The sequence below is a fragment of the Phyllostomus hastatus genome, unplaced genomic scaffold, assembly GCF_019186645.2.
Source record: "Phyllostomus hastatus isolate PE091 unplaced genomic scaffold, TTU_PhHast_1.1 phas_scaffold_345, whole genome shotgun sequence".
NCBI classification, from domain to species: Eukaryota; Metazoa; Chordata; class Mammalia; order Chiroptera; family Phyllostomidae; genus Phyllostomus; species Phyllostomus hastatus.
Window position 1 is genome coordinate 4,578,538 of NW_025334024.1, and position 15,092 is coordinate 4,593,629.

Here is a 15,092-nt window from a genome sequence, read left to right on the forward strand (position 1 = left end):
TAGGTGTGTGTTCTCACTGTCACCTGCCCGGTGTGCGAGCTCAGCTGGCCCGCCTTGGGACTGTTGCAGCGATGTGTGTAAGTGGCTGGTGGTTTCTAGTTCTGTTTTGTGTTGGTCAGATTTTGTGAAAGTCATGCTTTAGTTTTAAAATTCTGCTAGCTCTACAAAAATAATTTAGAACTTCTCTCTTCTCCGGGTTCTAGAAAATGCAAATGAAAGACATTCTTCAAGTGTGGGTAAAATTCACCTGGTACATTTTGATTTGGTAGGTGAGGACGGGGTTAACTTTTGATGACCTTATTTATTTGTTTTATCATCTGGGTTGTTTTTAATCAATACTGGGATCAATTTTGATAATTTTTATATTTCTTTCCTAAATTTCTATTTTATTTAAGTCTTCAAATTAATTTATATAAGATTGACTAAAATATTTGAAATCTTTTGTGGGTTTTTTTCCCATTTATTTATTTCTAGACAGAGGGGAGGGGAGAAAAAGAGGGAGAGAAACATTAATGTGTGGTTGCCTCTTATGCCCCCTATGGGGATGTGGCCCACAACCCAAGTATGTGCCCTAACTGGGATTCAAACCAGTGACCCTGGCTTGCAGGCTGGTGCTCAATCCACTGAACCACACCAGCCAGGGCCTTTTGTGGGTTTTGTCTCATGTTTTCTTTTCATTTTTCCTAGATTATGTTTTACCAATTTTTTAAGTTAATTTTGTTTTCATATTTCCTCCTAATTATGCTTATTTTTGTCAATCTCAAACCTAAACTTTCAACTGCTCATTGCTAGTATATAGAAATGCAAGTGATTTGTTTTAACCTTGTATTTTATGGCTTTACTACACTTACTTATTTGTTCTACAAAGATTTTTGTTTAGGTTCCTCGAGATTTTCAATATAGACAATATTGTCATCTGTGAATAGGATCGGTTTTATTTTCTCCTTTCTATTCTCTCTTTTATGCCTTTTATTTTATCTTTTCTTGCGATATTGCACTGGAACACCACTACTATGTTGAACAGGAGTGGTGATGTTGGACATCTTCGCTTTGTTCTAATCTTATGGGGAAAGCATTCAGTGTGATGTGAGCTGTAGGGTGTGTTTTCTTTTAGTAGATGTTCTTTGTCAGGTTGAGGATGTTCTTTTGTATTTCTAGTTTGCTAAGAGTTTTTCATCATGAATGGGGTTTGAATTTTATCAAATGCTTTTTTGCTTTAGTTAATATGACCATGTGGTTTTCCTTTCTTAGACTGTTAATATGGTGGATGACACTGATTTTTGAATATTGAACTGGCCTTCTGTTCTTGGGTTACCCCTCCTGGGCATGGTGTCTTGTACTGTTTGCATGTGGCTGGATCCAATTTGCTAATATTTCATTGAGGATTCTTGCATTTGTGTTTAGGTATGTTGGTTTGTAGTACTGTTTTTATCTGATTTAGGTATCTTAAATGTTTAGTAAAATCTACCGGTGAAACCAGATTTCCTTTTTGGGGAAGAGTTTTAAATACAACTGCAGTGTCTTCACTGGTTATAGAACTTTTCAAATTATCTCCTCTTTGGTGAGTTTTGGTTTTCAAGGAATTTATTTCCTCTAACTTGTTGAATTTAGTATTCCCTTCTTGTTGGAATATCTTGAGGGGGTTTATAATGATAAACTATCTTTCATTGCTAGTATTGGTAATTCTTTTATTTCTTTGATAAACCTTTACACAGACTGATACCTACTGATCTTTTCAAAGAACTCACTTTTGATTCTTTTCTTCTATTTCTGTCCATTTCACTGATTTCTGCTTCTCACTATTTTTATTTGGTGAATGTTCCTCTGCACTTGATGGGTGGAGTGTTTTATATGTAAATCAATCTAAGTTGTTCAATGGGGCTCCAGTCCACTGTACCCTTGATGAAAAGGTTTTCATTTGGGTATGGTTTGGTATCTCTGTGATATTGGGCTGGCCAAAAATTCATTTGTTTTTTTCCATATGATGGCTCTAGTAGCACTTAGTTGTCTTTAACTTCATTTGAAACAATTTTGTTAGATTGTATTGTGACAGCTGTCATATCAGTGTGCATTAAAAAAACTTATCAAAATTGGTGAATTTTTGTGTAGCCATTTTAATATTGAAAATGGGATAAAGTAAACAACAGTTTCAGCATATTGTGCTTTATTATTTCAAGAAAGGTAAAAACCCCACTGAAACACAAAGAGAAGATCTGTGCAGTGTGTGCAGAAGGCGCCGTGACTGATGGAATGTGTTAAGAATGGTTTGCGAAGACGACGCCCCATGGTGGGCCAGTTGCAGTTGGTAGCAATCAAATGGGGACATTGATAACAGCCAACGTCACATCACACGGGAGAGAGCCAACATACTCAAAGTATCCAAATCAATAAAGTTATTGGTGAAAATGAAAAACGAGTCTAGTTTTTATGGAAAAAACTAAATGGACTTTTTGGCCAACCCAATACTTTATGGCTCATATTTTGCATTTTATTTAGTAAAATTTTACCTATTTCAGTTTTTCCTCTAAAAGCTTTATTGTTTTATCTTTTCCATTTACAATCTACCTTGGGTTTTGGGGGTTTTTGGTTTTTATTTTTTTGGTATGGTGTAAGTAATGGTTAAGAGTAATTTTTGTCATTATAGAAAATATTAAATGACTCTGGCTCTGTATTATCTTTTCAAGGGGAAGCTTGTTTCTTGGACCGCTTTGCTGAAGGACCCTGAAAGCCAGAGGGCACAGGCGTGTCCCTGGCTCAGGGCGGGGTCCCGCAGCCGTCACCTGCTGCGTGTGAGAAATCAGTTGGCCTCCGCCTGTCAGCAGCTGCCACCCCTGCCCGAAGGGTCCTGCCACCAGCCCTCTCAGTCTTCCTTTTGCAGGGACGGCACACAAGGGTCCCTCCCCACTCAGCTCTGGTGTCACTTGGCCGGGGTGGGGGTAGAGGGCCATAGCAACCCCCGCCCCCCCAGGCTGTGAATATTACTCTGGAGGGGTCTGGACTCTGCCTGGGAGCTGCCGGGGTTCCCTCTGATCTTTCCGCTGACCTGGCCCAGGGGACGCCATCCCGGGTAGCCTGTCTGACAGCTACTGTGGCCGGGCGCCATGATACTTCATGTGTCAATGTGAGCTACGCCACAGTGTCCAGTTGTTTGGTCAAACACCAGTCTAGATGTCTCTGAGATACTTTATGGATGGAATGCACCTTTAAATCAGTAGACTTTGAATAAGTCAGGTTACAGTCATGATGTGGGTGGGCCTTACCCAATCAGATGAAGGCGTAGGAGGAAAGACTGAGATCCCCGAGGAGGAAGGAATTCTGCCTCAGACTCAAGCTGCAGCCTCGACCCTTTCTGAGTCTCCAGCCTGTTACTCTGCCCTGAAGGTGTCGGACTTGGCAGCCCCAGCGATGGCGTGAGCCAGTTCTCTCTCTCCACCTGATTGGTTTGTTTTTTCTAGAAAACCCTGGCTAATAACTGGGTGGTTACAGTTGTGGCCTCATTTCCTGAAAGGTGAGCTCCTTTCTGGCCCTCTGTGCTGGTTTTTGCCCGGGTGCCGACAGAGGACTGGGACAGAGACCTCTGCCCTGCCGCTCTTCAACTCGAAGGACGGACCCGTGTGAAGAACAGTCTTTGGGGCAGTGGGCCATAAGCCTCGTTGTCAGATGGGCGGGAAACATGCCAGTCCCTGGTTCTTAAGGGAAAGGCTATTTGCTGTTCATCTGAAAAGCTGGGCCCAGCCCTGGCTGGTGTAGCTCAGTGGAGCTGGGCCTTTGTGTATGTGTGCCTTTCAGGGTGTGACTGCTTCTCACCACATATGTGGTCACGAGCCCAAGACTGTGGCTTTCCAACCTGGGCACTTTAAGAAAAAACACTAATTAAATCCATCAAAATAACAATCAGGCCCCTGGCAGAGCATTTCACAAAAACACCCAGAGCCCCGTTCGGCGGGGGAGGAGGTGAGGCCTCTGAGGGCCAACAGCAGGCAGAGAAACAGCCGGATGCCTGGGCCCGTGCCCGGCCCCGACCTTCCCGTGCCGCCAGGGGCCCGTGCATGCTGCAAGAGGGGGCTGCACCGCACTGAGCTGCAGCACAAGTACCTAGGCAGACGTGGTTTATAAAAATCACTGTGATTTAATAAATAGCAAGGTCCTTCTGTGCAGGGGTCTCACCGTCTGCCCCAGAGCCCAGAGGGAGGGAACCTGTATGTGCAAGTCTGGGCCGAGCTTCCCGCTGGCTCCCCAGGCAGCACTCGGCGAGTGACCTGGTGCTGCGGCGTCCTGAAACCAGCCCTCTTCAGACATAAACATATACCTGAAAACATGGTTACTTAGGGGAGTTTACACTGGTCAGGGGTCCACTATACAGCTTCACAGTGAGCCTGGGCTTTCTGGGCTCTGGAGCAGAACTTCTCACATAGTTTGAGGAGCTCTGACAAGATGAACACGGAGGAGGCCAGTCCGGTCAAGAGCAACAAGTCTGTGGAAAGGGGAGGAGAGGGAAGGGTCAGAGAGCACAGCTCATCCTCCCGGCCACCAGCCCCGCTCTGCCCAGGACCCTGCCAGCGCTTCCCTGCATTGGGGCAGTGCCCAGCACGCAGCTGGCTGCACCTCTGTCAGGCTGCTCTCAGGGACTGACTGACGGAGAGACGGGCAGGGGGGTCAGGAGCTGGGCCCCAGCTGCTTCCACTTCCCCTGATCCCCCTGAGCCAGCTCCACAAGGACCAATAGCAGTTCCAGGTGGTTCAGGGCAAGGGGCAGGTGTGCTGGGTAGTGGGCATGTCACCAAGGTCAGCACCCTCTAACCATTGCTTCTGGCCCCCAGCCCCCCTGACTTGTCCTAGTGGGTTAGTCCCCGAAGTCTCCCCCAGGGCACCACTGTGTCGTCTTACTGTTCGGACCCACCCCCGACTCCTGTTGTCAATGATGTGTGACACCGGTGGTGTCCAAGCATAGCACGGTATTTCCTTCAGAGCTGGGGAGCTGCCTTAGTGCCCAGGGATTGGAACACCCAGTAAAATTTGGGGGCTCTTTTGTCTGTGCCCACAGGGTATTCACAGGAGACCTACCTAGACACTGCTTTTCAGATTTTAGGGAGAAAGAGCCGACATTCCCCAGTCTTGCCTCAGACCCCTGTGCTCTGCCTGGAGCTGCCTCCCCTGCCTGCTGGGGTGGGGCTGGCTGATGGAGAGCTCGGGTGGAAGGGAGGGAGGAGGCAGGAAGTGGTGTTGGCCTCTGCTCCCTCTGAGTTCCTGTGGTCAGCGTCCCTCTCTAGGCGACTTCCTCCCCCTCAGGACCAGACCCTCCTCCCACTCCTGCTCACTAACTGTCATCACGGCTTCGGGCAAAGGAGGTCAAGCCCCCTTGGGCAGTTTCCAAAGAACGAACGAGGGTCTGTGGGAAGCCTAGTCGGGGATGGAGGAGAGCCCCGGGGGCTCTGGACCAGGAACGTGGGCTCGGCCCCTAGAGAGCTGGTCACTAAATCCTATTGCTTTAAGCAAGAACTGCTGGGTGGCCGACGCCCTGTCTGCAGGTAAGCAGGTGTCCAAGTTACACTGGTCCCTGTTTAAATCCCCCACTGCTTGTCGGGGACAACTGACTCAGCTGGGGCACACGGCATGTCACAGGCTAAGCCCAGACTGTCACTGCATTTGCTGTCTGTGCTCTGAGCCTCCTTGCCCTGTGGGCACCAAGATGCTAAGTCCCCTTCTGCCCTGGGCCATCCATGTCCCCATCATGTGGCCATCCTACCCAGTGTAGGCACCGGTCTGGTCCTTTGGGGATGGAATGGCCCCAGGTTGGGACTTAGCAGCCCCTCTCCCAGGTGCGTGATCACCACGGTCTCTGGGCATCCCGTCCCCTCCTACTCACCGAGTGCCCCCAGGTTCTCCGTCTGGAAGACCTTCTGCAGGGGTGGGACGTAAATCACAGCCAGCTGCCCTAGAACTGACCCGAGCACCGAGTAGAGGAACATGTGATTCCGGAGGAAGCCGATCTCGAATATCAACTTGGTCTGCGGGAGAGGGGCACATGACCCCCGCTCAGACAAGGGTGCCTGTGTCCGAGAGCCCCTGGGTGACTCCAGCAGGGACCACGGTCTCTCACTGAGAACACAGTTCAGTTCTACAGGGAAGGAAGCTGAGAGGGCCCCGAGGGCAGCAGGTCTCACCTGAGAGCGACAGGTCAAGGCATTGAAGAGGTCAAAGAATACAAAGCAGGTGAAGGTCATGGTCGTGGTACGAGGTGTGCTCGCCTTGTCTTCGGGGATCTGGAACATAAGTGCATGGGAGGAGGGGATGCAGCCCCTACACCGAGAGGCTGGGGAGAGAGGGAGCACCTGTGATAGCCACTCGTGTCCAGGCCACAGGACTTAGTTTTACTGGAAATTGATCAAAACCTCCCGTCATCAGCCTTGAGTCAACTGGCGTGACCCAGAAGTGTCTCCCGATTGCTCCACCCCCAGGGCCTGGCCCCTCTGTCAGCACCTGGGAGGGGCTACTAATGGGCCCTGATGCTGGAGGGGAGAAACCATGAACTAGGAAATGGAATGTCCCTTCCTCCAGCAGGTGACGCCTCTACAGTCACTTCCACATCACAGAATGTCACTCCTACAAGGAAGGCAGAAGGACCCCCACCCCATGGACAGGTGAGGCCTGTGAGGCTGAATGAACAAAGCCACTGACCCCTCCCTGGCTCTGGCCCTGCTGGTGGGACCCGCCTCAGGTCCCGTTCTGGTTGACATGGAAGGGGGGGTGGGTGCTGGAGCCAAAGGAGAGAAGGTTCTGGGCGTGCTCCGGAACTCCCTCTGCCTGATAGAGGTGGCGAGGAATCGCTCTGGCCCAGGCAGTGGGCCCCATCCCTGCTTGAGCTCGTCTACGAGCCAGACGTTCCCACAGCCTCCCCTGGGGGAACGGCTGAAACAGGGCAACTCAGGAGGTCCTGGCGGGGCCTGAGAATGCACAGTTGTCACCAGGTCCCGGGGTGTGGGTGCCGCCGTGGGAACCCATGCTGAGGACCTGGCTTTACAACAGGAAGGTCTGTGTCTCTCCCTGCACCAGGCTAAGGACACAGCTGGACAAAGGCAGGGCCTCTGCTGCTTTCCTGGGCAGGGGCAGAGTCTGGGAAGAAGCAAAGCCGCTCTTAGGGCGAAGGGTGGCCTTCCAGTGTCCCATCCCCCTTCTTGCACACAGGCAATTGGGGCGAAAGGTCTTTGTCTAGATCACTGGGTGGCTCAGGAGGGGGCTTCCTGAACTTGTAGGCCACAGAAAGCTGACCTCTAATAAGATTCTGACAACTATCACCTCCAGGAATAAGACAGGAGTTTCTTTTAGTAGATTTCAAAGTATTTCCTGGTGACAACAGGAAGAAGTAGGAGCCTGTGTCCCATTTAGAAAAAAGTCTGAATTATTTTCTCTGCCCCTGAGGCCTCACATCCTTCCTGCTTCATCCCACCTCTGCAAAGGCAACTCCTGGGGCCCCCACCCCACAGCACGGACGGCCCACCCCACTTCCCACATGCCAGCTTTGCACCAGCCTCACACCAGGCACCGAAGGAGCTGAGCTAGAGAGGACTCCCCTCACCTCTTTCCAGAAGATGAAGAGGGTCCCGCTGATGATGACAGAAGCCGACAGAAGGATCTTCAGGATGAGGGCTCTGCTGAGGATCATGTCCTTGACATTCCTCGGGGGCTGCCGGAGGGTGTCTTTGTCCACTGGCTCCACCCCCAAGCTGCTCGGATCAAAACGGGAAACTTTGGAACGAGCCACTGAGAAAGGCAGTTTTGAAAAGGCGTGCAGCAGTTACACAGAAAATGAAACCTGGAGCAGAGACGTGCTCAAGTCACTATCAAAGGCACAGCCAGGATGGGGAGGTGGCAAAGGCCTCCCTGTTGTCCCCTGTGGGCCAGAGCTGCTCCTGGCCTCATGGGGACCTCCACGCCCTTGCTGGAAGCCCACCCTGCCCTTCTGACCCATCCCTAACTACCCAGCCCCTTGGCTCATTCCAGGGAGCCCCCCATAGCCTGAACCCCAAAGGCAGCCTGTCCACCTCCACCTGGACAACCTGTCCCCCTCCCGGACACATCTTGACCTTGGACCACACCTAGTCATTCCTCTGCTCAATTTCCATCACCACAAGCAGCCCCAAAGTTGGGCCTGGCCTCTCGCAGCCGGCCGGGAGAAACAGGGGCCAGGCCCTGCCCACCCTAGAGCTCCCCGTCCATGGAGGCACAGCTGCCTTGAGACAGTGGTAGGTGGTGTGGGCTGCTGAGGAGGAGCAGGGTGGGTGAGGCCCCGCTCTGAGCAGCTATGGCTGAAGTCCTGGCCCTGTTCTCAGGACGAGCATGTAGGAGAGGGAGCCCTTACTCTGGGCGTGGGAGGGGACGACCAGGTACAACCCTCTCTCCTCCAGCAGCTGTCACTGGTGGTGATTAAATTAAGGATAGTAGCGATAAATCAGCTACCGGGGAACAACACCTGCTGTGCGCTCAGTCCCAGTGAAGCGCTGTTTGCCTCGGCCTTCCTCACTGCAAAGCCCATTCTCCCTTCCCCATCAGCCGGCCTGCCTAACTCTCCCTTCTCATTCATTCAGCCAGTAATTGGCTGCGCCCCTCCCATATGCCAAGCACCGCTGTAGGAGCTGGGGGTCCTGCAGGGAACACAACAAAAACCTTGCCTCTGTGAAGCTGACGTTCTAAAGGGGAGACGGACTATGTACAGTCAGATAAGCAAGGAAATGCAGATTTTCCTGTCTGGGGAAAAATAAAGCAGAGTAAGGTGACTAAGAGTGAGAAGGCTACTGTTAGAGTAATCAGGGAAGACTTCTCGAAGGCAGTGCCATGAATGAACAGCACTGGGCCATGCAGCTAGCCCAGGGAGAGCATTCCAGGCAGACTGTTCCATTACCCCCCACGCTGCCTGCCTAGGTGCTTCCCCGTGTCCAGAACATTCCACTCGCCGTCTCTCTCCCAAGTGCACCACACGTAATTTTTCTGGGGCTCCTTAGGGCCGGTGATAGTGCTTGTCCACCCCTAGCATGGGGCCCCTGTGCAGAAGAGGGGTGCAGTCAGCGGAAGCTAGCAGAAACAGTGTGCGGGCCTCACCTCTGTGCGGGCGGCCCGTCCATGATGATGTTGATCCACAGGATCTGCATGGCGTTGAGGGGGCTGGGCAGGTTGCACATGGTGGACAGAGTGATGAGGCTCAAGGCCGAGATACTCCTGCAGGGCAAAGGCAGCAGGACAGGGCCCCGTCAACAGCTGCTTGCCCGATGCAGGCGCAGCCCCTGATGGCATGGGGAGAGGCTGGCCTGGACTTACGTGCTCAGCTGAAATCGGACAAAGTTTTTGATGTTGTGAAAAATCCCCTTGCCTTCCTCCACCGCATTCCTGCAAGAGATGAGAAAGCATTTATTTGCAAAGAAGGCCTGCTGGAAAGCCAACTCTGGCAGCTGCTAAATGAAGTGTCACCTCTGGGTGACACCGTGCTGGTACCCCTCCTTCCTCTTTCCCCTCGCTGGCATTATCAGGAACACACTGGTGCAGAATGATGATGTCCCAACAGGCTTCGTCAGCTGCCGGAGACAGGCCCCTCAGCCAGGGTCACCCTTCTGTCTGAAGCCTAAATTAATCTGTCATCCGAGCCCCAGGACCCCTGAAGTGCCTCACGCGCCTCTGTGATTTACCACTGACAAGAGGCACAGCCAAACCAATGAAATCCAAAAATTAGATCCAGGGCACAGTAAGAAGAGAGAGAACTGAGGTTGAAAACGTCATCATTGTATTGTTAGAAGGCTCCTTGTGAAAGTCCTTGAGTCCCTACGGTAGGAGAGAACTGTCTAACCCTCCCCTTTTTCACTAAAAAGTTTTGCAAAAGAACTAAAGCTGTAGCGCTAGATATTAACTACACTTTCTTACCAAGAGGAGCTGTTCTAGGAATTCCTAGGGTGAATCCATGTGTAAAGAAAAGACCCCTTTTGTAAAGTCAGCAATCACACCAAACTTCAGAATTTGTTCAGATTTTTGATATTAGGTTTGAGGAAAGCTTTTTCCCCATCCCCAATTATTGTACCACTTACATAAACCACTTCCATGTTAATGACCTGGGCATTTCTGTCCAATTTCTTCTCAGTGTGTGAACTGTACGTACCAGTGCAAACACAATACTAGACTCAACTGAAAATACTTGTTTCTCTCAAACTGAATACATTCATTTTTTTGGTGTTTTTCATTTAACACTAGAGTGTGAGCATTTCTCTGTCATTAAAATGTTCTTCAAAATGGTTTTGTGATGGCCACACAGTATTCCCATCTCTCGCTGCTGGCATTTAGGGACCCAGGATTCCCTGTGCGCGGCGCTGCAGCTTGCACACCTCTTGGGCACATCTGACGCAGGCGATTCTATCAGTGCGCACGCTCGGGTTCTGCTGCGCCTGTAACACTCCCCTGGTGCTGTCTGCCCCTACCCAGGGTGGCCCCCATGGCTCTGCTGTAAGTGGTTTTGGGACTGGGACACGTTGTATCTACAGATCAGCAGGCTAGGGGACAGCTGGTTTACCCACACATGTTTGCCACTAAAAACACCTGAAGAGCAACTTACATGATGGCTGAGAAGTCATCGTCCACCAGGATCATGTTGGCAGCCTCTTTGCTGACGTCGGTCCCTGTTCGCCCCATGGCGATCCCAATGTCCGCAGACTTCAGGGCCACGGCGTCATTCACCCCATCCCCGGTCATGGCCACGATCGCCCCTGACTCCTGCAAAGCCTTTGGAAAGAGCAGGCAAGGGGAAGCATGCAGCCTGAGGCCCTTCCTTCTAGGTCCTTCCCCCCATGCTCTGCCGTCCACACCGTGTGGCTGACAGCAGAGTTCCCTCTCTGAATGGCACTGGAGGCACCTGGTGGGAGTCTGAATCCCAGCTCCACTCTAGTAGCTGTGGGAATGGGCAAGATTTGAACCTCTCAACCTCAGTTTCTCCATCTGCCAAACGGGAGCAGCAGTCCCTCCTTCACAGGGCTGTGGGGAGGCCTAAACTCAGACCACGGATGTGACAGTGCCCCGCAGTAGCAGAGGCTCAGACGTGTTATCCATCACCGTTAACAAATAATAATCAACTCGTCCCCTGAGCTATGTAGTGACCAGCATTTTCTTCAAGGAATAACTTGAAGAAAACTTGCACTTTTGTTTGTGCAAAACAAAACAAACAAAAAAACCCCCCCAAGAATAACATAAAATAAGCAACACGAGTCAAAGGCTAAATTCTCAAAGTGTACACATGCGAGAAACCACGCACATTTTCAGGACTCATTCCAGTACTTTCAGCTTTTGATGCACAATCTGAAAATCAGATCCACTCTTTATTTGGCACCTGCTGTGTGCCGGGCACTATGCAAAGAGTGCCACAGGCCTGGCTCCCCTCGATCCTCTCGCCAACCTTGTGAATTAGCAGATGCCATTCGTGGTACCCCACTTGACAGACAAGGAGACTGAGGCCTGGAGGTAACTGACAAGAATATGCCAAAGAGCACCCAACTGATGAAGGCCAGCCTCTTTTCACTTTCCCTTTGCCTCACCCAGCTCCTGCCCCTTGATTTCGGTGTGTGGGGTAAAGGGCCCCAGTCCTCCCCTCCCCAGAGGCTGGGTAAAGGGCACCGCTGAGGCAGCTGCCCTGGACCTAGGGAAGGAAGCCCCGGCTTGAGGATGGCTGGACTTCTGCCATCGTGGGCCCTGGGCCATCCTGTGGAACAGAGCTGTCACCACTGCCCTGGACTTCACCCTGAAGGACACGTGAGGCAGAACCTGTCCCTGCACACAGCTTACCTTTATGATTTTGAGCTTGTGCTTCGGGCTGGTCCTAAAGAAGACAGACACCTGGATACAGAGGTGTGAGAGAGCGGAGTCAATGAACACAAAGCTGGGAACACACGTCCCTCCACCACCTCCCAGTGGCCCCCCGGGAGGACCCCACCTTCCCGACATGGTTAGCCAGCTTGCTCTGCTCCATGCTTTCCACCTCCTCTCCGGACATGGCGCTCAGCTTCCCGTTGCACAGGCCGATGTTCCTTCCTGCGTGGTGGGGAGAAACCATTCCGAGGGCTCGCTCCGAGGCCTGCGCCTGGGGTCCCTTCCCCGGCCTCACCCCACCCACCTGACCTCAGTCCCTGCCTTGGTGCAGAATAACAAGAACAAGACCATGATGGCTCCCATTTACTGAGCGCCTGCTATGTGATGTGATCTAATTCCATCCATGGAATTAACCTAAAACAAGGGCCTCCTGACCCCGCACCTCAAAGATCAGGAAGCTGAGAGGGAAGTAACTTCCCCGAGGACACAGAGCTGGTCATACTGGAACCTGACAGGGTTCTGGCTGGCTCCACAGTGCCGGGCTTCCTCACGCCAGAGAGGCAACAGAACCAAGGAGTGACAACCCTCACAGCAGTAACAAGGGGAGTAGTGGGGACAGGGTTGCTATCTCCAGCGCTCTGCTGGTGAAGAGCCTGAGGGTCAGAGGGGCTCAATGGTTTGCCAAGGGCACACAGCTGGTGGCAGAAACCAGACTGGAACTGTACACAGGGGTCGATGCTGCCTGTGAAGATGAAGTGAGATCATGGATGAAAAGCCCTGGCACATAGTAGGTTCTCATTATATTGGGTTGGACAAAACATTTTTTTTTCTGTACAATGGCTCTAGTAGTGCTTAGTTGTCTTTAACTTCATTCAAAAGAATTTTGTTAGACTGTATTGTGACAGCTGTCTTATCAGCGTGCATTTAAAAATCTATCAAAATTGGTGAATTTTTGTGTAGTCATTTTAGTATTGAAGATAGAAGAAAATATGCAACATTTGTGGCATATTATGGTTTATTATTTCAAGAAAGGCAAAAATACAACTAATGCAAAAGAAGATGTGTGCAGTGTGTGGAAAAGGTGCTGTGACTGATCAAATGTGTCAAAAGTGGTTTGCAAAGTTTTGTGCAGGACATTTCTCTCTGGACGATGCTCCACAGTTGGGTAGACCATTTGAAGCTGATAGCGATCAAATCGAGACATTAATTGAGAATGATCAACATACCACATGGGAGAGAGCCGACATACTCAAAATATCCAAATCAATAAAGTTATTGGTAAAAATGAAAAAAACATCTAATATTTTACAGAAGAAGCAAAATGAACTTTTTGGCTAACTCAGTACATGAAGTCTCCACTTTTGGACAATCTGCCAGCATTTTAGAGACAACAGCTTTAAAGGTGAAACGCAGGCACACAAATCTCAGAATCTTTCCTGGGCGCTAAGGTGACCACTCCTGACCGGGATCGCTGTGAATTAGCAGAAGTGGCACCCCCACTGTAAAGGATGGCAGGTTCTTCCCTCCTCAATCCCCCCCACCCCGTTACCTATCGCCAAGGCCGTCTCCAGGGCATCCCCCGTGATCATCTTCACGGACACGCCGGACTCGGAGAGAACCTGCACCGCTTCCTTCACACCAGCCCTTGGAGGGTCGATGATTCCCACGAGACCCAGAAATGTCAGCTGCCCCAGCTCGGACCCAGAAGCCAGGGCCAGCACTGCAGAGAGACGAGACCCACCGGAGTGTCAACAGGGGTTGGGGGCGGGGCTCGGGGACTGATTTTGCCCCCAGGCAACCCCGGCCCCCACTATGTTGCAGTCCCTCCTCTGTCTGTGAGGGGCGTGGGCACTGAGCTCCCGACTACAAGGGAGGCAAAGGTCTTTGCAGTGGTCGCTGATGTGCAGGGCCTCAGTGTCACCCCGAGAGAGCGAGAGACACGCTAGAGACAACTTCCCTGGCAGGAAATAAGACCTCTGGCCAGCGGTGGTGTGCAACCCTCACCCCACCCCAGCAAGAGTGGCCACGAGGCAGTCTGTAAGACGGCCTACGATGGGACGTTTCTGACATTTGTCCTGGTCTTTCATTTGCTCTGCTCTCATTTTGCTACCTCCAGCAGGCTGGGGCAGCTGCTACCAAAGGTTAAGAAACTGTGTGGGAGGGGAACACGGCGAGAGGGCTCTGCTGGTTTGTCTTGGCCTTGACTCTGTTTCGGTGGCACAGAAGCCAGGCCCAGCTCCCGGGAGCGAGTGCTCCGAGAGGGGGCGGCACTAGAAGTGACCTTACTTTGTTACCTTACCAATAACAGAGGGGCCTGTGGCCCAGCAGCCCCCAGCTGCGCCTGCCTAAGGCAGGTGCCATGTGCCCGTACTGAGGTGCTGTCCTCCCTTTCCCGCAGCTGTGTTGTCACCACACTTACTGGTCAGCAAGCTGCCAGCGATGTATAATCTGCGCTCCCTGAAGGGGAGAAACAAGGCAACTGAAGCCCAATGCTTCTCATTTTCCCCGGAGGGAACACAAGTGTTCCAGAGTGTTTCTAGACACTTTCTTTGAAAACAGGCTGACAAATGATGAGGTAGGAAACTTGGTTTGACGTTCTGCCTGTCAGGAAAGGCATTGGCCCTGGTGCAGGAAATTGGAAATGGCCAAGGAATGAAATGTCTGCCTTGATTTAAAAGGGCTCTAGGTTTTCCTGACAGTAAGCGATGAGCAAAAAGACCAATTGGGAAAACTGATTGTTTCTGGGTGTCCCAGGCACCTGTCTCAGAAAACTCAGGATCAGGGCTCCACCTCTTCTCACACATGAGCCACATCTGGACTAATGGGTGTCGTTTGGTGGGTGGGGGCTCCCTACAAACTCCACACTTGCTCTACTTTCATCGGCACACTGCGTGACTGCAGTTCTGACCAATCACCTTATTGACTAAGGACCCTGCATTAATGAGCTTGAAAAGTCAGTGTTACATGCTGACTTAAAGCTCGGGGCTGGGGCCACAGGCACTGACCCCGCAGGCCAAGCGACCCCATCTTCTTCTCCTCCTGCTGGCAGAAGGATCTCTGTTGGGGTGTCAGGGGCAGCGGGATGCCCCCGTTGTTGTAGGTGGTGCAGTAGCGGATCACTTCTTCGAAGGCCCCCTTCATGAAGTAAACGTCTTCCTGCTCCTTGAAAACGACAAAAGGAAAAAGATCTGTCACTGGAGGCTTCAGCTCTCGGTGACTGTCACCTCAACCACAGAGAGATGTTCACAGCAGGGTTCT

At 51.4% G+C, this 15,092-nt stretch overlaps 1 protein-coding gene across 2 annotated transcripts in view; it reads right to left on the reverse strand.

Moving 5' to 3' along the window:
• Positions 1–4,109: 4,109 nt before the first annotated feature.
• The window catches only part of ATP2C2 (ATPase secretory pathway Ca2+ transporting 2), a 61,147-nt gene continuing 50,164 nt past the window's right edge, over positions 4,110–15,092 (reverse strand). Inside the window, exons 17-27 of one of the 2 annotated variants that reach the window (XM_045818962.1) lie at positions 14,840–14,996; positions 13,384–13,554; positions 11,959–12,056; positions 11,811–11,861; positions 10,591–10,757; positions 9,312–9,380; positions 9,096–9,212; positions 7,576–7,723; positions 6,164–6,262; positions 5,866–6,007; positions 4,110–4,474 (exon numbers count right to left, since the gene is read on the reverse strand). In XM_045818962.1, the coding sequence (XP_045674918.1) occupies positions 4,356–4,474; positions 5,866–6,007; positions 6,164–6,262; positions 7,576–7,723; positions 9,096–9,212; positions 9,312–9,380; positions 10,591–10,757; positions 11,811–11,861; positions 11,959–12,056; positions 13,384–13,554; positions 14,840–14,996 (1,338 nt within the window). In that variant the 3' untranslated portion in view covers positions 4,110–4,355. Of the gene's footprint in view, positions 4,475–5,865; positions 6,008–6,163; positions 6,313–7,575; positions 7,724–9,095; positions 9,213–9,311; positions 9,381–10,590; positions 10,758–11,810; positions 11,862–11,958; positions 12,057–13,383; positions 13,555–14,839; positions 14,997–15,092 lie in introns of those variants that run through there. The other variant, XR_006783407.1, reaches the window with a different exon arrangement.